Source organism: Ranitomeya imitator, chromosome 9 (genome assembly GCF_032444005.1).
Source record: "Ranitomeya imitator isolate aRanImi1 chromosome 9, aRanImi1.pri, whole genome shotgun sequence".
Classification (NCBI taxonomy): domain Eukaryota; kingdom Metazoa; phylum Chordata; class Amphibia; order Anura; family Dendrobatidae; genus Ranitomeya; species Ranitomeya imitator.
The window spans coordinates 3840732-3855258 of NC_091290.1; the positions used below are offsets into that span (position 1 = coordinate 3840732).

Here is a 14527-nt window from a genome sequence, read left to right on the forward strand (position 1 = left end):
TATATTCTTGTACATAGGGGCAGTATTATAGTAGTTATATTCTTGTACATAGGAGCAGTATTATAGTAGTTATATTCTTGTACATAGGAGCAGTATTATAGTAGTTATATTCTTGTACATAGGAGCAGTATTATAGTAGTTATATTCCTGTACATAGGGGCAGTATTATAGTAGTTATATTCTTGTACATAGGGAGCAGTATTATAGTAGTTATATTCTTGTACATAGGGGCAGTATTATAGTAGTTATATTCTTGTACATAGGGGACAGTATTATAGTAGTTATATTCCTGTACATAGGAGCAGTATTATAGTAGTTATATTCTTGTACATAGGAGCAGTATTATAGTAGTTATATTCTTGTACATAGGGGGCAGTATTATAGTAGTTATATTCTTGTACATAGGAGCAGTATTATAGTAGTTATATTCTTGTACATAGGGGGCAGTATTATAGTAGTTATATTCTTGTACATAGGGGGCAGTATTATAGTAGTTATATTCTTGTACATAGGAGCAGTATTATAGTAGTTATATTCTTGTACATAGGGGCAGTATTATAGTAGTTATATTCCTGTATATAGGAGCAGTATTATAGTAGTTATATTCTTGTACATAGGGAGCAGTATTATAGTAGTTATATTCTTGTACATAGGGGCAGTATTATAGTAGTTATATTCTTGTACATAGGGGCAGTATTATAGTAGTTATATTCTTGTACATAGGGGCAGTATTATAGTAGTTATATTCTTGTACATAGGGGCAGTATTATAGTAGTTATATTCTTGTACATAGGGAGCAGTATTATAGTAGTTATATTCTTGTACATAGGGGCAGTATTATAGTAGTTATATTCTTGTACATAGGGGACAGTATTATAGTAGTTATATTCCTGTACATAGGAGCAGTATTATAGTAGTTATATTCTTGTACATAGGAGCAGTATTATAGTAGTTATATTCTTGTACATAGGAGCAGTATTATAATAGTTATATTCTTGTACATAGGAGCAGTATTATAGTAGTTATATTCTTGTACATAGGAGCAGTATTATAGTAGTTATATTCTTGTACATAGGAGCAGTATTATAGTAGTTATATTCTTGTACATAGGAGCAGTATTATAGTAGTTATATTCTTGTACATAGGGGCAGTATTATAGTAGTTATATTCTTGTACATAGGAGCAGTATTATAGTAGTTATATTCCTGTACATAGGAGCAGTATTATAGTAGTTATATTCTTGTATATAGGGGGCGGTATTATAGTAGTTAGTCTTCCATGTTGTCTTGCGGTGCCGGCGGTTTGCTCCCAAGCACTATGTGGCGGTATTGCTGTAGCACAGGTGTTTTGCCTGCGGTCGGTGCCGTAATGATTGCTGGTCCTCGGTATTTCCGCCGTTCTCTGCTGCGGACGCTGATGTAGTATTGCGCTGTGCTGCCTCATTGTGATGGTTTTGTGGTATTGTGCCGTTGCTCTTTGTATTGTGGGGTCCCTCGGCCTCTTTTTTGGGGATCCTGTGTTTTTCAGAGCCGGATCCATCCTCCTGTAGATTAGCGGGTGTCTTTCCGCTGCCGGCACTCGCTGCTTGCAGACAATTCTCGTCTAGACACCGCAGATTGATCGGGAGATTCATTATGTGCCGTCTGGGAATATCGGGCTCTGTGGTGAGAAGCCGTACAGTGCTCCTGTCTCTGTTGTGTCCGGCGAGGTCCGTCGTGAGCGCGCAGCTGTTAGCGCGACCTTAGAGGGAAAACCAAGTCAAGTAATAACATTCTTTAGTTTGTGTCTGATGGGGCAGTGATGTTTGTTACTAGTGCAGGTGACGGGTGTGCTGCTGCCTCCTGGTGGTGAGCCCGGGCATTGCATGGTGCTGGCAGTGACTCTCCGCTCTCTTCTTCCTCCGCAGTCCTACTTTGTGACCGACTATGACCCGACCATCGAGGATTCCTACACCAAGCAGTGCGTTATCGATGAGCGCGCAGCGCGGCTGGACAGTAAGTAACGTGGCCCGAGTCTGCCTGACCCGGCCGCCTGTATGTGGGTGTACATCCTATGTATGCAGGCAATGAGTACTGTATGTGGCTGTACATCCTGTGTATGCAGGCAGTGAGCACTGTATGTGGCTGTACATCCTGTGTATGCAGGCAGTGAGTACTGTATGTGGGTGTACATCCTGTGTATGCAGGCAGTGAGCACTGTATGTGGGTGTACATCCTGTGTATGCAGGCAGTGAGCACTGTATGTGGGTGTACATCCTGTGTATGCAGGCAGTGAGCACTGTATGTGGGTGTACATCCTGTGTATGCAGGCAGTGAGCACTGTATGTGGCTGTACATCCTGTGTATGCAGGCAGTGAGTACTGTATGTGGGTGTACATCCTGTGTATGCAGGCAGTGAGCACTGTATGTGGGTGTACATCCTGTGTATGCAGGCAGTGAGCACTGTATGTGGGTGTACATCCTGTGTATGCAGGCAGTGAGTACTGTATGTGGCTGTACATCCTGTGTATGCAGGCAATGAGTACTGTATGTGGCTGTACATCCTGTGTATGCAGGCAGTGAGCACTGTATGTGGGTGTACATCCTATGTATGCAGGCAGTGAGTACTGTATGTGGGTGTACATCCTGTGTATGCAGGCAGTGAGCACTGTATGTGGGTGTACATCCTGTGTATGCAGGCAGTGAGCACTGTATGTGGGTGTACATCCTGTGTATGCAGGCAGTGAGCACTGTATGTGGGTGTACATCCTGTGTATGCAGGCAGTGAGCACTGTATGTGGCTGTACATCCTGTGTATGCAGGCAGTGAGCACTGTATGTGGCTGTACATCCTGTGTATGCAGGCAGTGAGTACTGTATGTGGCTGTACATCCTGTGTATGCAGGCAGTGAGTACTGTATGTGGCTGTACATCCTGTGTATGCAGGCAGTGAGTACTGTATGCGGCTGTCCATCCTGTGTATGCAGGCAGTGAGCACTGTGTATGCGGCTGTCCATCCTGTGTATGCAGGCAGTGAGCACTGTGTATGTGGCTGTACGTCCTGTGTATGCAGGCAGTGAGCACTGTGTATGCGGCTGTACATCCTGTGTATGCAGGCAGTGAGCACTGTATGCGGCTGTGCATCCTGTGTATGCAGGCAGTGAGCACTGTATGCGGCTGTCCATCCTGTGTATGCAGGCAGTGAGCACTGTATGCGGCTGTACATCCTGTGTATGCAGGTAGTGAGCACTGTGTATGCGGCTGTCCATCCTGTGTATGCAGGCAGTGAGCACTGTGTATGCGGCTGTCCATCCTGTGTATGCAGGCAGTGAGCACTGTATGTGGCTGTACGTCCTGTGTATGCAGGCAGTGAGCACTGTATGTGGGTGTACATCCTGTGTATGCAGGCAGTGAGTACTGTATGTGGGTGTACATCCTGTGTATGCAGGCAGTGAGCACTGTGTATGCGGCTGTCCATCCTGTGTATGCAGGCAGTGAGCACTGTGTATGCGGCTGTACATCCTGTGTATGCAGGCAGTGAGCACTGTATGCGGCTGTCCATCCTGTGTATGCAGGCAGTGAGCACTGTATGCGGCTGTACATCCTGTGTATGCAGGCAGTGAGCACTGTATGTGGCTGTACGTCCTGTGTATGCAGGCAGTGAGCACTGTGTATGCGGCTGTACATCCTGTGTATGCAGGCAGTGAGCACTGTATGCGGCTGTGCATCCTGTGTATGCAGGCAGTGAGCACTGTGTATGCGGCTGTCCATCCTGTGTATGCAGGCAGTGAGCACTGTGTATGCGGCTGTGCATCCTGTGTATGCAGGCAGTGGCGCCGCTCACCTCCGCGTGTCGCTGCTCTGTGTCTTCCAGTTCTGGACACGGCGGGGCAGGAGGAGTTCGGAGCCATGCGGGAGCAGTACATGAGGACCGGCGAGGGCTTCTTACTTGTGTTCTCCGTCACAGACAGAGGAAGGTGCGTCCCGTCCAGACCCGGGCACCTGACCACCGCTCACCGCGGGCACGCGGACGGTTGTTGGCAGCAGCAGGCCATGAGCCGGTGCCGTGGATGATGGAGGAGTGGTCCGTCCCTTCACCTTCCTCCGCGGCTCAGGTCGTCTCCTTATGATGAAGATTTCTTTGTTGTTTTTCAGTTTTGAGGAAATCTACAAGTTCCAGAGACAGATCCTCCGAGTGAAGGACCGCGATGAGTTTCCGATGATCCTCGTGGGGAACAAAGCGGATCTGGAGCATCAGAGACAGGTGCGGCGGTGACCGGCGTCCGTGGCGGGTGAGGGACCTCTGACTGTTCATCCTGGGCCTTCTGGTTCATGAACCTCCCGTCTACACGGACGTTTGGGCTCTATGGATTCATCTCCCTCCTCCAGGGATCCGTTATATTGGGAGAGTGTGTAATAGGGGCCGATGGAAGCCATGTCCTCACATGGGCGCCCAGTCCGGATGTTTCCGAGCTGGTGGCAGCACTGTATGATGGGTGGCTAGTTACTGCCCTCCATGGGCGCAGGATCGGGGCCATCACTGGTCGATACCCTTAGTCCATGTGAAGCCTTAAAGGGGCGGTTATTTCCCTGCGCTGTGCGTCTGCATGATGTACAACAGTCCTGTGAGGTGACAGCTGCAGCGTAGGCGTGTACGCTGTGATCAGGGAGGTGGAGTTGGAGTCGGTATAAAATGGACCGACTCCTAAAATATATAATAAATTGGCTACAGTAGTTCAATGCAGTTTGTGGGGAATATTTTTTTCATGAGAATTTGGGAACGTTATGAAATGTCCTATAAATGTGTGTCCTATTACTGATCCAAGGTCTAGACTTTTAGCAGAGATAAATTTGTGCTGCAGTTTATGTTCATAAGTAGTGAAGCTCCTCTACAGATAAGGGGAAAAAAATATCAAACACGGGAAGGAATGCCTGCATTAATCTCAGAACTTCTGGGGTGAACAGGAAAGCAGGATTAAGGCAAGTACTTCTTACAGCATAGCTAAACTTTCAATAAACTGTGCATAAATCAATAGTCCAGTACTGTATATGTTGTCTCTGTATTCTTGATGTTTTAGTTTGTATTTCCTCTTGGCTCATGTTTGGAGAAATTAGCTGTCCTGATTACTTATATACACTATACATAGAATGTAAAGGGAAAAACTGTTTTCTAACATCTCAAATTCAGAAACACAGTAACTGGATCGATGACATATATATTTGTGTGTGTGTGTGTTCCCCTCTTCATAGACGGTTAAGAAATATGATGTGAAGCATTTAGTTAGCTGTACCCTGAGACAAGCCTGACATTGAAAGTTCAGCATAAAGCTATCTAACATATGTTACAAACTTTATACTTATCTGTCCTATTGATTTATGCAAAGATTGTTTTATTTATAGCCTAAGTTATGCAGTGCTTGATTCCCTATTCTTGCAAGAATTACAATATACTTTATTTTTTTACAGGACAAAAATATTTTGAGAGCGAATTTACATAATTACAAAATGTTTAAGAAGCATCTTATGAAGTCAGCTGTATTTGAGCATTTTACAGTGACTGAAGATAAAAAAACATTTTGTGTGTCAGTGTATAAGTGACCCAGATTAAAACAAATGCTGTGATGCCAAAATCAGTGCATACTCAGGCAGTGGTAAAAATGCTCCTTCAAGAGCTACCAATCTAAGAAGACATTTATAATGCTGCTACCCAGAAGTTTACAAAGCTGTGATTGAAAAAGGTCACCGCAGCACCAAGAAACCAGAGACCAGCACTTCCAGCCAGGCAACGGAGGAGGAAAGAGCGTCTCAAACGTCAGTTACAAGATATTTTGTAAGTGACAAAGTTACTGTAAAAATGACAGCAGATGTGTTTAAAAGATGGCTCATCGAGCTTGTTGTGAAGGACAGTGTACCATTATCATTATTTACGCGACCAGCTTATACAGCTTTTAATGGAGATATGGCCCACAAACTTGGGGTTTCTCTTGAAAGAGAAAGTATTAGAAAATTAGTGATTTAAAGAAGCCCTTAACCAAAAGGAAGATCTTAAAGATACTCAAGAGATGCTTTGTGTTTCTTAAAATGGATGCCTGCCCACGTCACAGTGTGAACCGTTTTGCTATGTTTATGTCAACAAGAAAATTGTTACTAAGACGCTGGCAATAAAAGATACTAAATCTCATCACAGCAGCCAGTTTCTCCAGACCTTAGTGGAAAAAGTTCTGCAAGATTATGAACTCAAAAAGGACCAGGTTCTTGGTATTGTAACTGATAATGCTGCAAACATTATAAGTACAATTAAACTGATGAATGAGAATAATGAAGGTGAAGAGCAGCTAGAAGAACATTTCACATTCAGTATGTTGGAGATTGAAGGCCACAGTCCTGTTCCCATAACGGAGGAACAAACAGATATTACTACAGAAGATCAGCAAAATGATTCTTTACAATTAGATGATCTCGTTGAAGCTGCTTCACACCTCTTTCCTATTCATCACATGCGCTGTGTTGTGCACACGCTGCAGCTGGCAATAAGAGTCTGCAAGAGGGACATGCTGGAACTCTAATTAGCAAAGGGAGGAAATTGTCTATTGCTGCCAGAACCCTTAAAATTGATTCCATCTTGAAGAGACGTGCTGGAAAAGGGGCAATTGTGGATCAAGCCCCTCAATGGGGCAGCACCTAATTAATGACTGAGCGATTCCTTGAGCTGAAACCCTTACTTGTAGATATGGCCAACCCTCAGGTAACACTACATGAAGGTCAATGGACACAGGTGGCTGAATTGAAGGAATTGCTTCATCACCCATTTATAGTGACTAAATATTTACAAGCTGAGGATTTAACTCCTGGCATTTTTATAAAGGAGTGGAAGAACTTGTTGTTTTCCCTGTGCCAAAGAGATGGCATTGCTGCTTCAATGAACTGGAGAGAGACACTGCTATTAGAAAATAAAATTCTTCTGGCAGCTGTTTATGTGGACCAGAGTCATCGTATATTGCTGGATGATCAACAGCTTACTAAAGGAAAAGAAGCTCTGATTGAGGTAGCAGTTAGGATGAGTGGCTACAGGACGGCCAAGAGCAAGAGGACTCGGGTCCTGCCAGTGCTGCTGCTGCCGTTCCTTCATCCTCGTCAGTTTGATTTCGACAAGTATTTGGACGATATGGAGCAGGCAAAGCATCGCCGCAGGGAAAAAGATTCCACTCCCATAGAAAACAGATTGACCATATTTCAGGAACACACTTGCTCTCAAAGAAGTAGAAGAGTTCAATCGTTCATCAAAACTGACTGTGCACGAGGCAATTCCTTTACACCCTGAAATTGTTAGAGATGTCGCCCGTGTTACAGATTGTTAGAGATGTCGCCCATGTTACAGATTGTTAGAGATGTCGCCCGTGTTACAGATTGTTAGAGATGTCGCCCGTGTTACAGATTGTTAGAGATGTCGCCCGTGTTACAGATTGTTAGAGATGTCGCCCGTGTTACAGATTGTTAGAGATGTCGCCCGTGTTACAGATTGTTAGAGATGTCGCCCGTGTTACAGATTGTTAGAGATGTCGCCCATGTTACAGATTGTTAGAGATGTCGCCCGTGTTACAGATTGTTAGAGATGTCGCCCGTGTTACAGATTGTTAGAGATGTCGCCCGTGTTACAGATTGTTAGAGATGTCGCCCGTGTTACAGATTGTTAGAGATGTCGCCCGTGTTACAGATTGTTAGAGATGTCGCCCGTGTTACAGATTGTTAGAGATGTCGCCCATGTTAGATTGTTAGAGATGTCGCCCGTGTTACAGATTGTTAGAGATGTCGCCCGTGTTACAGATTGTTAGAGATGTCGCCCGTGTTACAGATTGTTAGAGATGTCGCCCATGTTACAGATTGTTAGAGATGTCGCCCATGTTAGATTGTTAGAGATGTCGCCCGTGTTACAGATTGATAGAGATGTCGCCCATGTTACAGATTGTTAGAGATGTCGCCCATGTTACAGATTGTTAGAGATGTCGCCCGTGTTACAGATTGTTAGAGATGTCGCCCGTGTTACAGATTGTTAGAGATGTCGCCCGTGTTACAGATTGTTAGAGATGTCGCCCGTGTTACAGATTGTTAGAGATGTCGCCCATGTTAGATTGTTAGAGATGTCGCCCGTGTTACAGATTGTTAGAGATGTCGCCCATGTTACAGATTGTTAGAGATGTCGCCCATGTTAGATTGTTAGAGATGTCGCCCGTGTTACAGATTGTTAGAGATGTCGCCCGTGTTACAGATTGTTAGAGATGTCGCCCGTGTTACAGATTGTTAGAGATGTCGCCCGTGTTACAGATTGTTAGAGATGTCGCCCGTGTTACAGATTGTTAGAGATGTCGCCCGTGTTACAGATTGTTAGAGATGTCGCCCATGTTAGATTGTTAGAGATGTCGCCCGTGTTACAGATTGTTAGAGATGTCGCCCATGTTACAGATTGTTAGAGATGTCGCCCATGTTAGATTGTTAGAGATGTCGCCCGTGTTACAGATTGTTAGAGATGTCGCCCGTGTTACAGATTGTTAGAGATGTCGCCCGTGTTACAGATTGTTAGAGATGTCGCCCATGTTACAGATTGTTAGAGATGTCGCCCGTGTTACAGATTGTTAGAGATGTCGCCCATGTTACAGATTGTTGGAGATGTCGCCCGTGTTACAGATTGTTAGAGATGTCGCCCGTGTTACAGATTGTTAGAGATGTCGCCCGTGTTACAGATTGTTAGAGATGTCGCCCATGTTACAGATTGTTAGAGATGTCGCCCATGTTACAGATTGTTAGAGATGTCGCCCGTGTTACAGATTGTTAGAGATGTCGCCCATGTTACAGATTGTTAGAGATGTCGCCCATGTTACAGATTGTTAGAGATGTCGCCCGTGTTACAGATTGTTAGAGACGTCGCCCATGTTACAGATTGTTAGAGATGTCGCCCGTGTTACAGATTGTTAGAGATGTCGCCCATGTTACAGATTGTTAGAGATGTCGCCCGTGTTACAGATTGTTAGAGATGTCGCCCATGTTAGATTGTTAGAGATGTCGCCCATGTTAGATTGTTAGAGATGTCGCCCGTGTTACAGATTGTTAGAGATGTCGCCCGTGTTACAGATTGTTAGAGACGTCGCCCGTGTTACAGATTGTTAGAGATGTCGCCCATGTGGTCGCTGCTTTGCCACCAGCCCAAGTTAGTGTCGAGAGGTCGCTCTCCAGCCTTAAAATAATGAGGTCAGATGTGAGGTCGTCTATGGAGGATCTGATGGAGCCGATACTATTTCTCAGAACAAATTCATTGACTGCACAAATGCTATTCAGGACACTTTCGTTGAAAACTATTTTTCATAGTGTATAATAAATTGTAAATATGCAAAGTTTTTTGATCTAAAGTTGTATTCCAATAAATATATTTTATGTTCTATCTAAATGGCTACATTATTGTATCATGATGATGATTTATAGCCTGATGTTACCATTTTACCACAGTCCATTTATCACTTAAACATGAGCCGTGTATGAGGGAGTGGGAGGTTCGGCTCACCGACTCCTGGGCTGATAGACCCCAGAGTGGGGGGCATGGAGGGGATGCTGCACCCATCACTCCTCTTGTCGCCCTAGGGAGTCTGCTCTCTGTGGTGTGCATATTACAGGGGTCCTTCTCCTCGCAGCCCCTATTACTCTGTATAAGGAAATGAGTCGTTTCCCGGCCGATCGGCCGTAGTTTCATCTCCTGTGTAGAGCGGCCGACCGCAGTTCCTGCAAGCACAGGACTATTAATAATACACAGCCGATAATGAGCCGCAGAGACGATCGCTGATCTCGGCAGCACATACTGGTTACAACCACACCATGCGCTGCCGAGAACAGTGACTGTTATTCCTACGCAAAAATCCTTTCACCCGACGAGCGCTTGTTTTGCTTCTTTGTCGGGTGATCGCAGCTGCTTACACTGCATGATTATCTACAAAGCAGCATTCCTAAGTGGTCCTCGGCCATCGTCAATGCCCCGCTGCACCCCCAGAGCTACACAGGGGGCGTAGAACCTGGATTGTTGTGTGGGGTCGTGGTGTTGGGGGTGCGCTCTGGCCTGAGCTCTGGTGTAAGTCCACAGGTCGCTCGGTTACGTCCGTTGCCTTCACATTGCTCTTCTTCTGGCAGGTGACGCAGGAGGAAGGCCACCATTTGGCGCGGCAGCTGAAATTGACATATATGGAAGCGTCGGCAAAAATCCGGATGAATGTCGATCAAGCCTTTCATGAGCTAGTGCGAGTAGTGAGGTGAGTGCGCAGCAGCGGAGGAGGCGGCAGGCAGCGGAGGAGGCGGAAGGCAGTAGAAGCTGCTGGGGAGGTGGCAGACAGTGCAGGCAGCAGAGGCGTTGGCTGACAGCAGAAGCTGCGGGGGAGGCAGCAGAGGTGGGTGGTGGCAGGCAGCAGACAGTGCAGGCTGCGGAGGCGGCAGGCAGCAGAGGTGGGTGGCAGCAGAGGCGGTAGAGGCGGCAGGCAGCAGAGGTGGGTGGTGGCAGGCAGCAGACAGTGCAGGCAGCAGAGGCGGCAGGCGGTAGAGGCGGCAGGCAGCAGAGGTTGGTGGTGGCAGGCAGCAGACAGTGCAGGCGGTAGAAGCGGCAGGCAGCAGAGGTGGGTGGTGGCAGGCAGCAGAGGCGGCAGGCGGTAGAGGCGGCAGGCAGCAGAGATGGGTGGTGGCAGGCAGCAGACAGTGCAGGCGGTAGAGGCGGCAGGCAGCAGAGGTGGGTGGTGGCAGGCAGCAGAGGCGGCAGGCGGTAGAGACGGCAGGCAGCAGAGGTGGGTGGTAGCAGGCAGCAGACAGTGCAGGCAGCAGAGGCGGCAGGTGGTAGAGGCGGCAGGCAGCAGAGGTGGGTGGTGGCAGGCAGCAGACAGTGCAGGCAGCAGAGGTGGGTGGTGGCAGGCAGCAGACAGTGCAGGCAGCAGAGGTGGCAGGCGGTAGAGGCGGCAGGCAGCAGAGGCGGTAGAGGTGGCAGGCAGCAGAGGTGGGTGGTGGCAGGCAGCGGAGGCGCCTTTACTCCTCCCCGGTTTCTGAGGTTTGATCCCTGGGTAATGCAGGGTCCGGCCGTTACTCATCATACTGGCCGGTTACATTACTTGCCGTTGCCACAGTCTCTGCTTGCTGTCACTGGCAGCCATGACGGAGCGGTACGGTCAGAGCGATGTCGGCTCGCTCAGTATTCTCTGGCGACGTCACCATTTCAGTGTGACGCACAGGTGATGGCGGGGACCCCGGAAGGTAAGAGATTGACGAGACTCCTGACCCGAGCGACCGGAGTCAGCCATCCGCCCAGCTCTGGTTACAATGTATCAGTGCAAACTGTGGGCTAAACAGACCACAAAGTGTCTCCCGTCCTGATAGTTTGTTACATTGTGTCAGCCTGAAGTGTGACCTCACGGAGGATTGTCCAGACTGATGCAACTGGAGCAAACCCGCAGCTGTAAGCATCTCCGGCTGTGAGCCCAAGTCTATCTGTTCACTGACGGCCAGCAGAGATCTTGGGATGGATCGGTCATTTGTGGTTGATTTCACACTGGGAATCTGAACCGTCACGTCTGTGTATAACTCCCATCATTCACTGACAATGTTCCTCTCTCCACAGGAAGTTCCAGGTGCAGGAATGTCCTCCGTCTCCAGAGCCGACGCGGAAGGAGAAGGACAAGAAGGGCTGCCACTGCGTGGTTGTCTAGGACTGTCCGTGGTTGTCTAGGACTGTCCGTGGCTGTCCTCGCGGTGCTGATGTTGGGGCCCCATCTCGGTACATGTCATCAGGATGGCCTTATTCCATGAGACTCCGGACACTGGATGGCCCCTTGAAGCCCTGCCCCCACCCAGGAGAGACCAGGTCTCCCCGGAAATCCACCTCCACCACAGCGTCACTCGCCACAAATCAGACTTTTTTTTCCATTTTATAATCTATTACCGCAAGTGATTTTCTTTTCTTTCCATCCGTGGCGGCGGTCTGACAGCAGGGACGCAGTGTGCCCCACGTGTCCGCGACTTCCCCAATATCAACTGGGACTTTTAACTTTTTTTCACTTTTCACTTTCCGGATCCGTTTTTAAGTGTCCTTTTTTTACAGCTGGTGTTGGTGGGTTTATCTGCCTCTGCTGGCGTTGGTGGGTTTATCTGCCTCTGCTGGTGTTGGTGGTTTAATCTGCCTCTGCTGGCGTTGGTGGGTTTATCTGCCTCTGCTGGCGTTGGCGGTTTTACCTGCCTCTGCTGGCGTTGGCGGTTTTACCTGCCTCTGCTGGCGTTGGCGGTTTAATCTGCCTCTGCTGGCGTTGGCGGTTTTACCTGCCTCTGCTGGCGTTGGCGGTTTAATCTGCCTCTGCTGGCGTTGGCGGTTTAATCTGCCTCTGCTGGCGTTGGCGGTTTAATCTGCCTCTGCTGGCGTTGGCGGTTTAATCTGCCTCTGCTGGCGTTGGCGGTTTTACCTGCCTCTGCTGGCGTTGGCGGTTTTACCTGCCTCTGCTGGCGTTGGCGGTTTAATCTGCCTCTGCTGGCGTTGGTGGTTTAATCTGCCTCTGCTGGCGTTGGTGGTTTAATCTGCCTCTGCTGGCGTTGGCGGTTTAATCTGCCTCTGCTGGCGTTGGCGGTTTAATCTGCCTCTGCTGGCGTTGGCGGTTTTACCTGCCTCTGCTGGCGTTGGCGGTTTTACCTGCCTCTGCTGGCGTTGGCGGTTTTATCTGCCTCTGCTGGCGCTTGTAGTTTTACCTGCCTCTGCTGGCGCTGTCCGGGGCGGCTCGCTGGCCGCAGTGGTTGGGTGGAGGGTCTGCGGCAGCGTTTCACCTGTCATTATTTTCGTCTTCTAGCGGTAATGTAGCAGCCCTTCTGTCAACCACGTACCGTGATGTCACTCGCCCTAAAGCCGCCTGACTCTGAGCGGAAAAAGATGGCGGTCAAGAAACTAAGTGCCTGACCTGAACTCTGACCCTGGAGGAACGAGCGTGACTGCGGCGTCGTACGCGGGCGGTGAGCGTCTTATCCGTTGCCAAATTCTGATCATAATAAAGTTTACTGGTTACATACTGGAGTGACGCCGCTCCGCCCGGGCGGCTGTGTGGTTCCCTCCGCGCCCTATGGGTGGCATCCATTTATAGAGTCTTAAAGGGCCGGTACAGCCCCCTGCAACTGACGCTTAAAGGGGTTGTCCAATATTAGAGAAGTTGGTTAGTTTTTCCGGAATAGCGCCCCTTCTAGTAACAGGTGGTGTCTGGTATTACAGTTCTGCTTCACGCGGTGACAGGACGCTCTCCCTGGACTCGAGCAGATATTCCTGGCGAACGCCCTCTACTGGTCGTGTAATATATTCTGATATTCGTGTTTCGTTTCCTTCTAGATTCTGCTTGTTGTCGATGAATAGAAGTTAGTTGTTAGTCAGGTATTGCACAGCGTGTGTTTGTTTCAGTGTGTCGTTCCAGACTGCAGCACCAACATCGGCCTCCTGGACTGATCATTTGTTACAGTGTGTCAGTGTCAGACATATTGTGATGACGAACTGTCCTGTGTAACAAGCAGAGGTTACTCCCAGCCTGCTGCAGCCCTGTCCTCACAGCTGAGGGTATGTTACTGTGTATCAGTCTGGATATTCCCATATCTGTCCGTTGCCCTGTTCTCCAGGCTCATGGCTTCTACCTACTTTATGACTCTGTAACAGACCCTCAGCTGTTCAGATACAGTGGATCAGGTCAGCTGGGAAGGACAGGGTTAAATCCCAGCTCTGCGGGGTCTTGATTAGATGCATCTCTAGGGATTAGTAGCTTCATGGAGTGTTGCTCTGCCACGTGTTAAGCGGAGTGTGTGAGTGACCAGCGGAAGTGTCAGTCTGCTGGGGAAGCGGAGCAGACTGGAGGCGTTGTGGAGCAGAGTGGAGGCGTTGTGGAGCGGAGCAGAGTGGAGGCGTTGTGGAGCGGAGCAGAGTGGAGGCGTTGTGGAGCGGAGCAGAGTGGAGGCGTTGTGGAGCGGAGCAGAGTGGAGGCGTTGTGGTGCGGAGCAGAGTGGAGGCGTTGTGGAGCGGAGCAGAGTGGAGGCGTTGTGGTGCGGAGCAGAGTGGAGGCGTTGTGGTGCGGAGCAGAGTGGAGGCGTTGTGGAGCGGAGCAGAGTGGAGGCGTTGTGGAGCGGAGCAGAGTGGAGGCGTTGTGGAGCGGAGCAGAGTGGAGGCGTTGTGGAGCGGAGCAGAGTGGAGGCGTTGTGGAGCTGAGCAGAGTGGAGGCGTTGTGGAGCGGAGCAGAGTGGAGGCGTTGTGGAGCAGAGTGGAGGCGTTGTGGAGCTGAGAAGAGACAGCACAGGCCGTGTGCAGAGCACCGCGAGTCTCACTCATTGCCACAGACGCTGGCTGCTGTGCACCGGGCCGAGGCTTGCTCAGCCGCGTGTAGTCCGGGTCAATAGTGTTTAGTCAGCCTGGACAAGGCCGGGATTTATGTGTACGGTTTTGGTGCTGGGCAACCTGTGGAAAGCAATAAAAACTGCAGCTGGGACCAAAACTGCATGGCCAGTGTGAACGCTGACGAATAC

At 48.9% G+C, this 14527-nt stretch overlaps 1 protein-coding gene across 1 annotated transcript in view; it reads left to right on the top strand.

Moving 5' to 3' along the window:
- RRAS2 (RAS related 2) overlaps positions 1–13039 on the top strand; it is a 36096-nt gene extending 23057 nt beyond the window's left edge. Inside the window, exons 2-6 of the mRNA XM_069739938.1 lie at positions 1907–1994; positions 3852–3954; positions 4133–4241; positions 10148–10266; positions 11613–13039. Of these exons, the coding sequence (XP_069596039.1) occupies positions 1907–1994; positions 3852–3954; positions 4133–4241; positions 10148–10266; positions 11613–11700 (507 nt within the window). The 3' untranslated portion in view covers positions 11701–13039. The remainder of the gene's footprint in view (positions 1–1906; positions 1995–3851; positions 3955–4132; positions 4242–10147; positions 10267–11612) is intronic.
- Positions 13040–14527: the final 1488 nt, after the last annotated feature.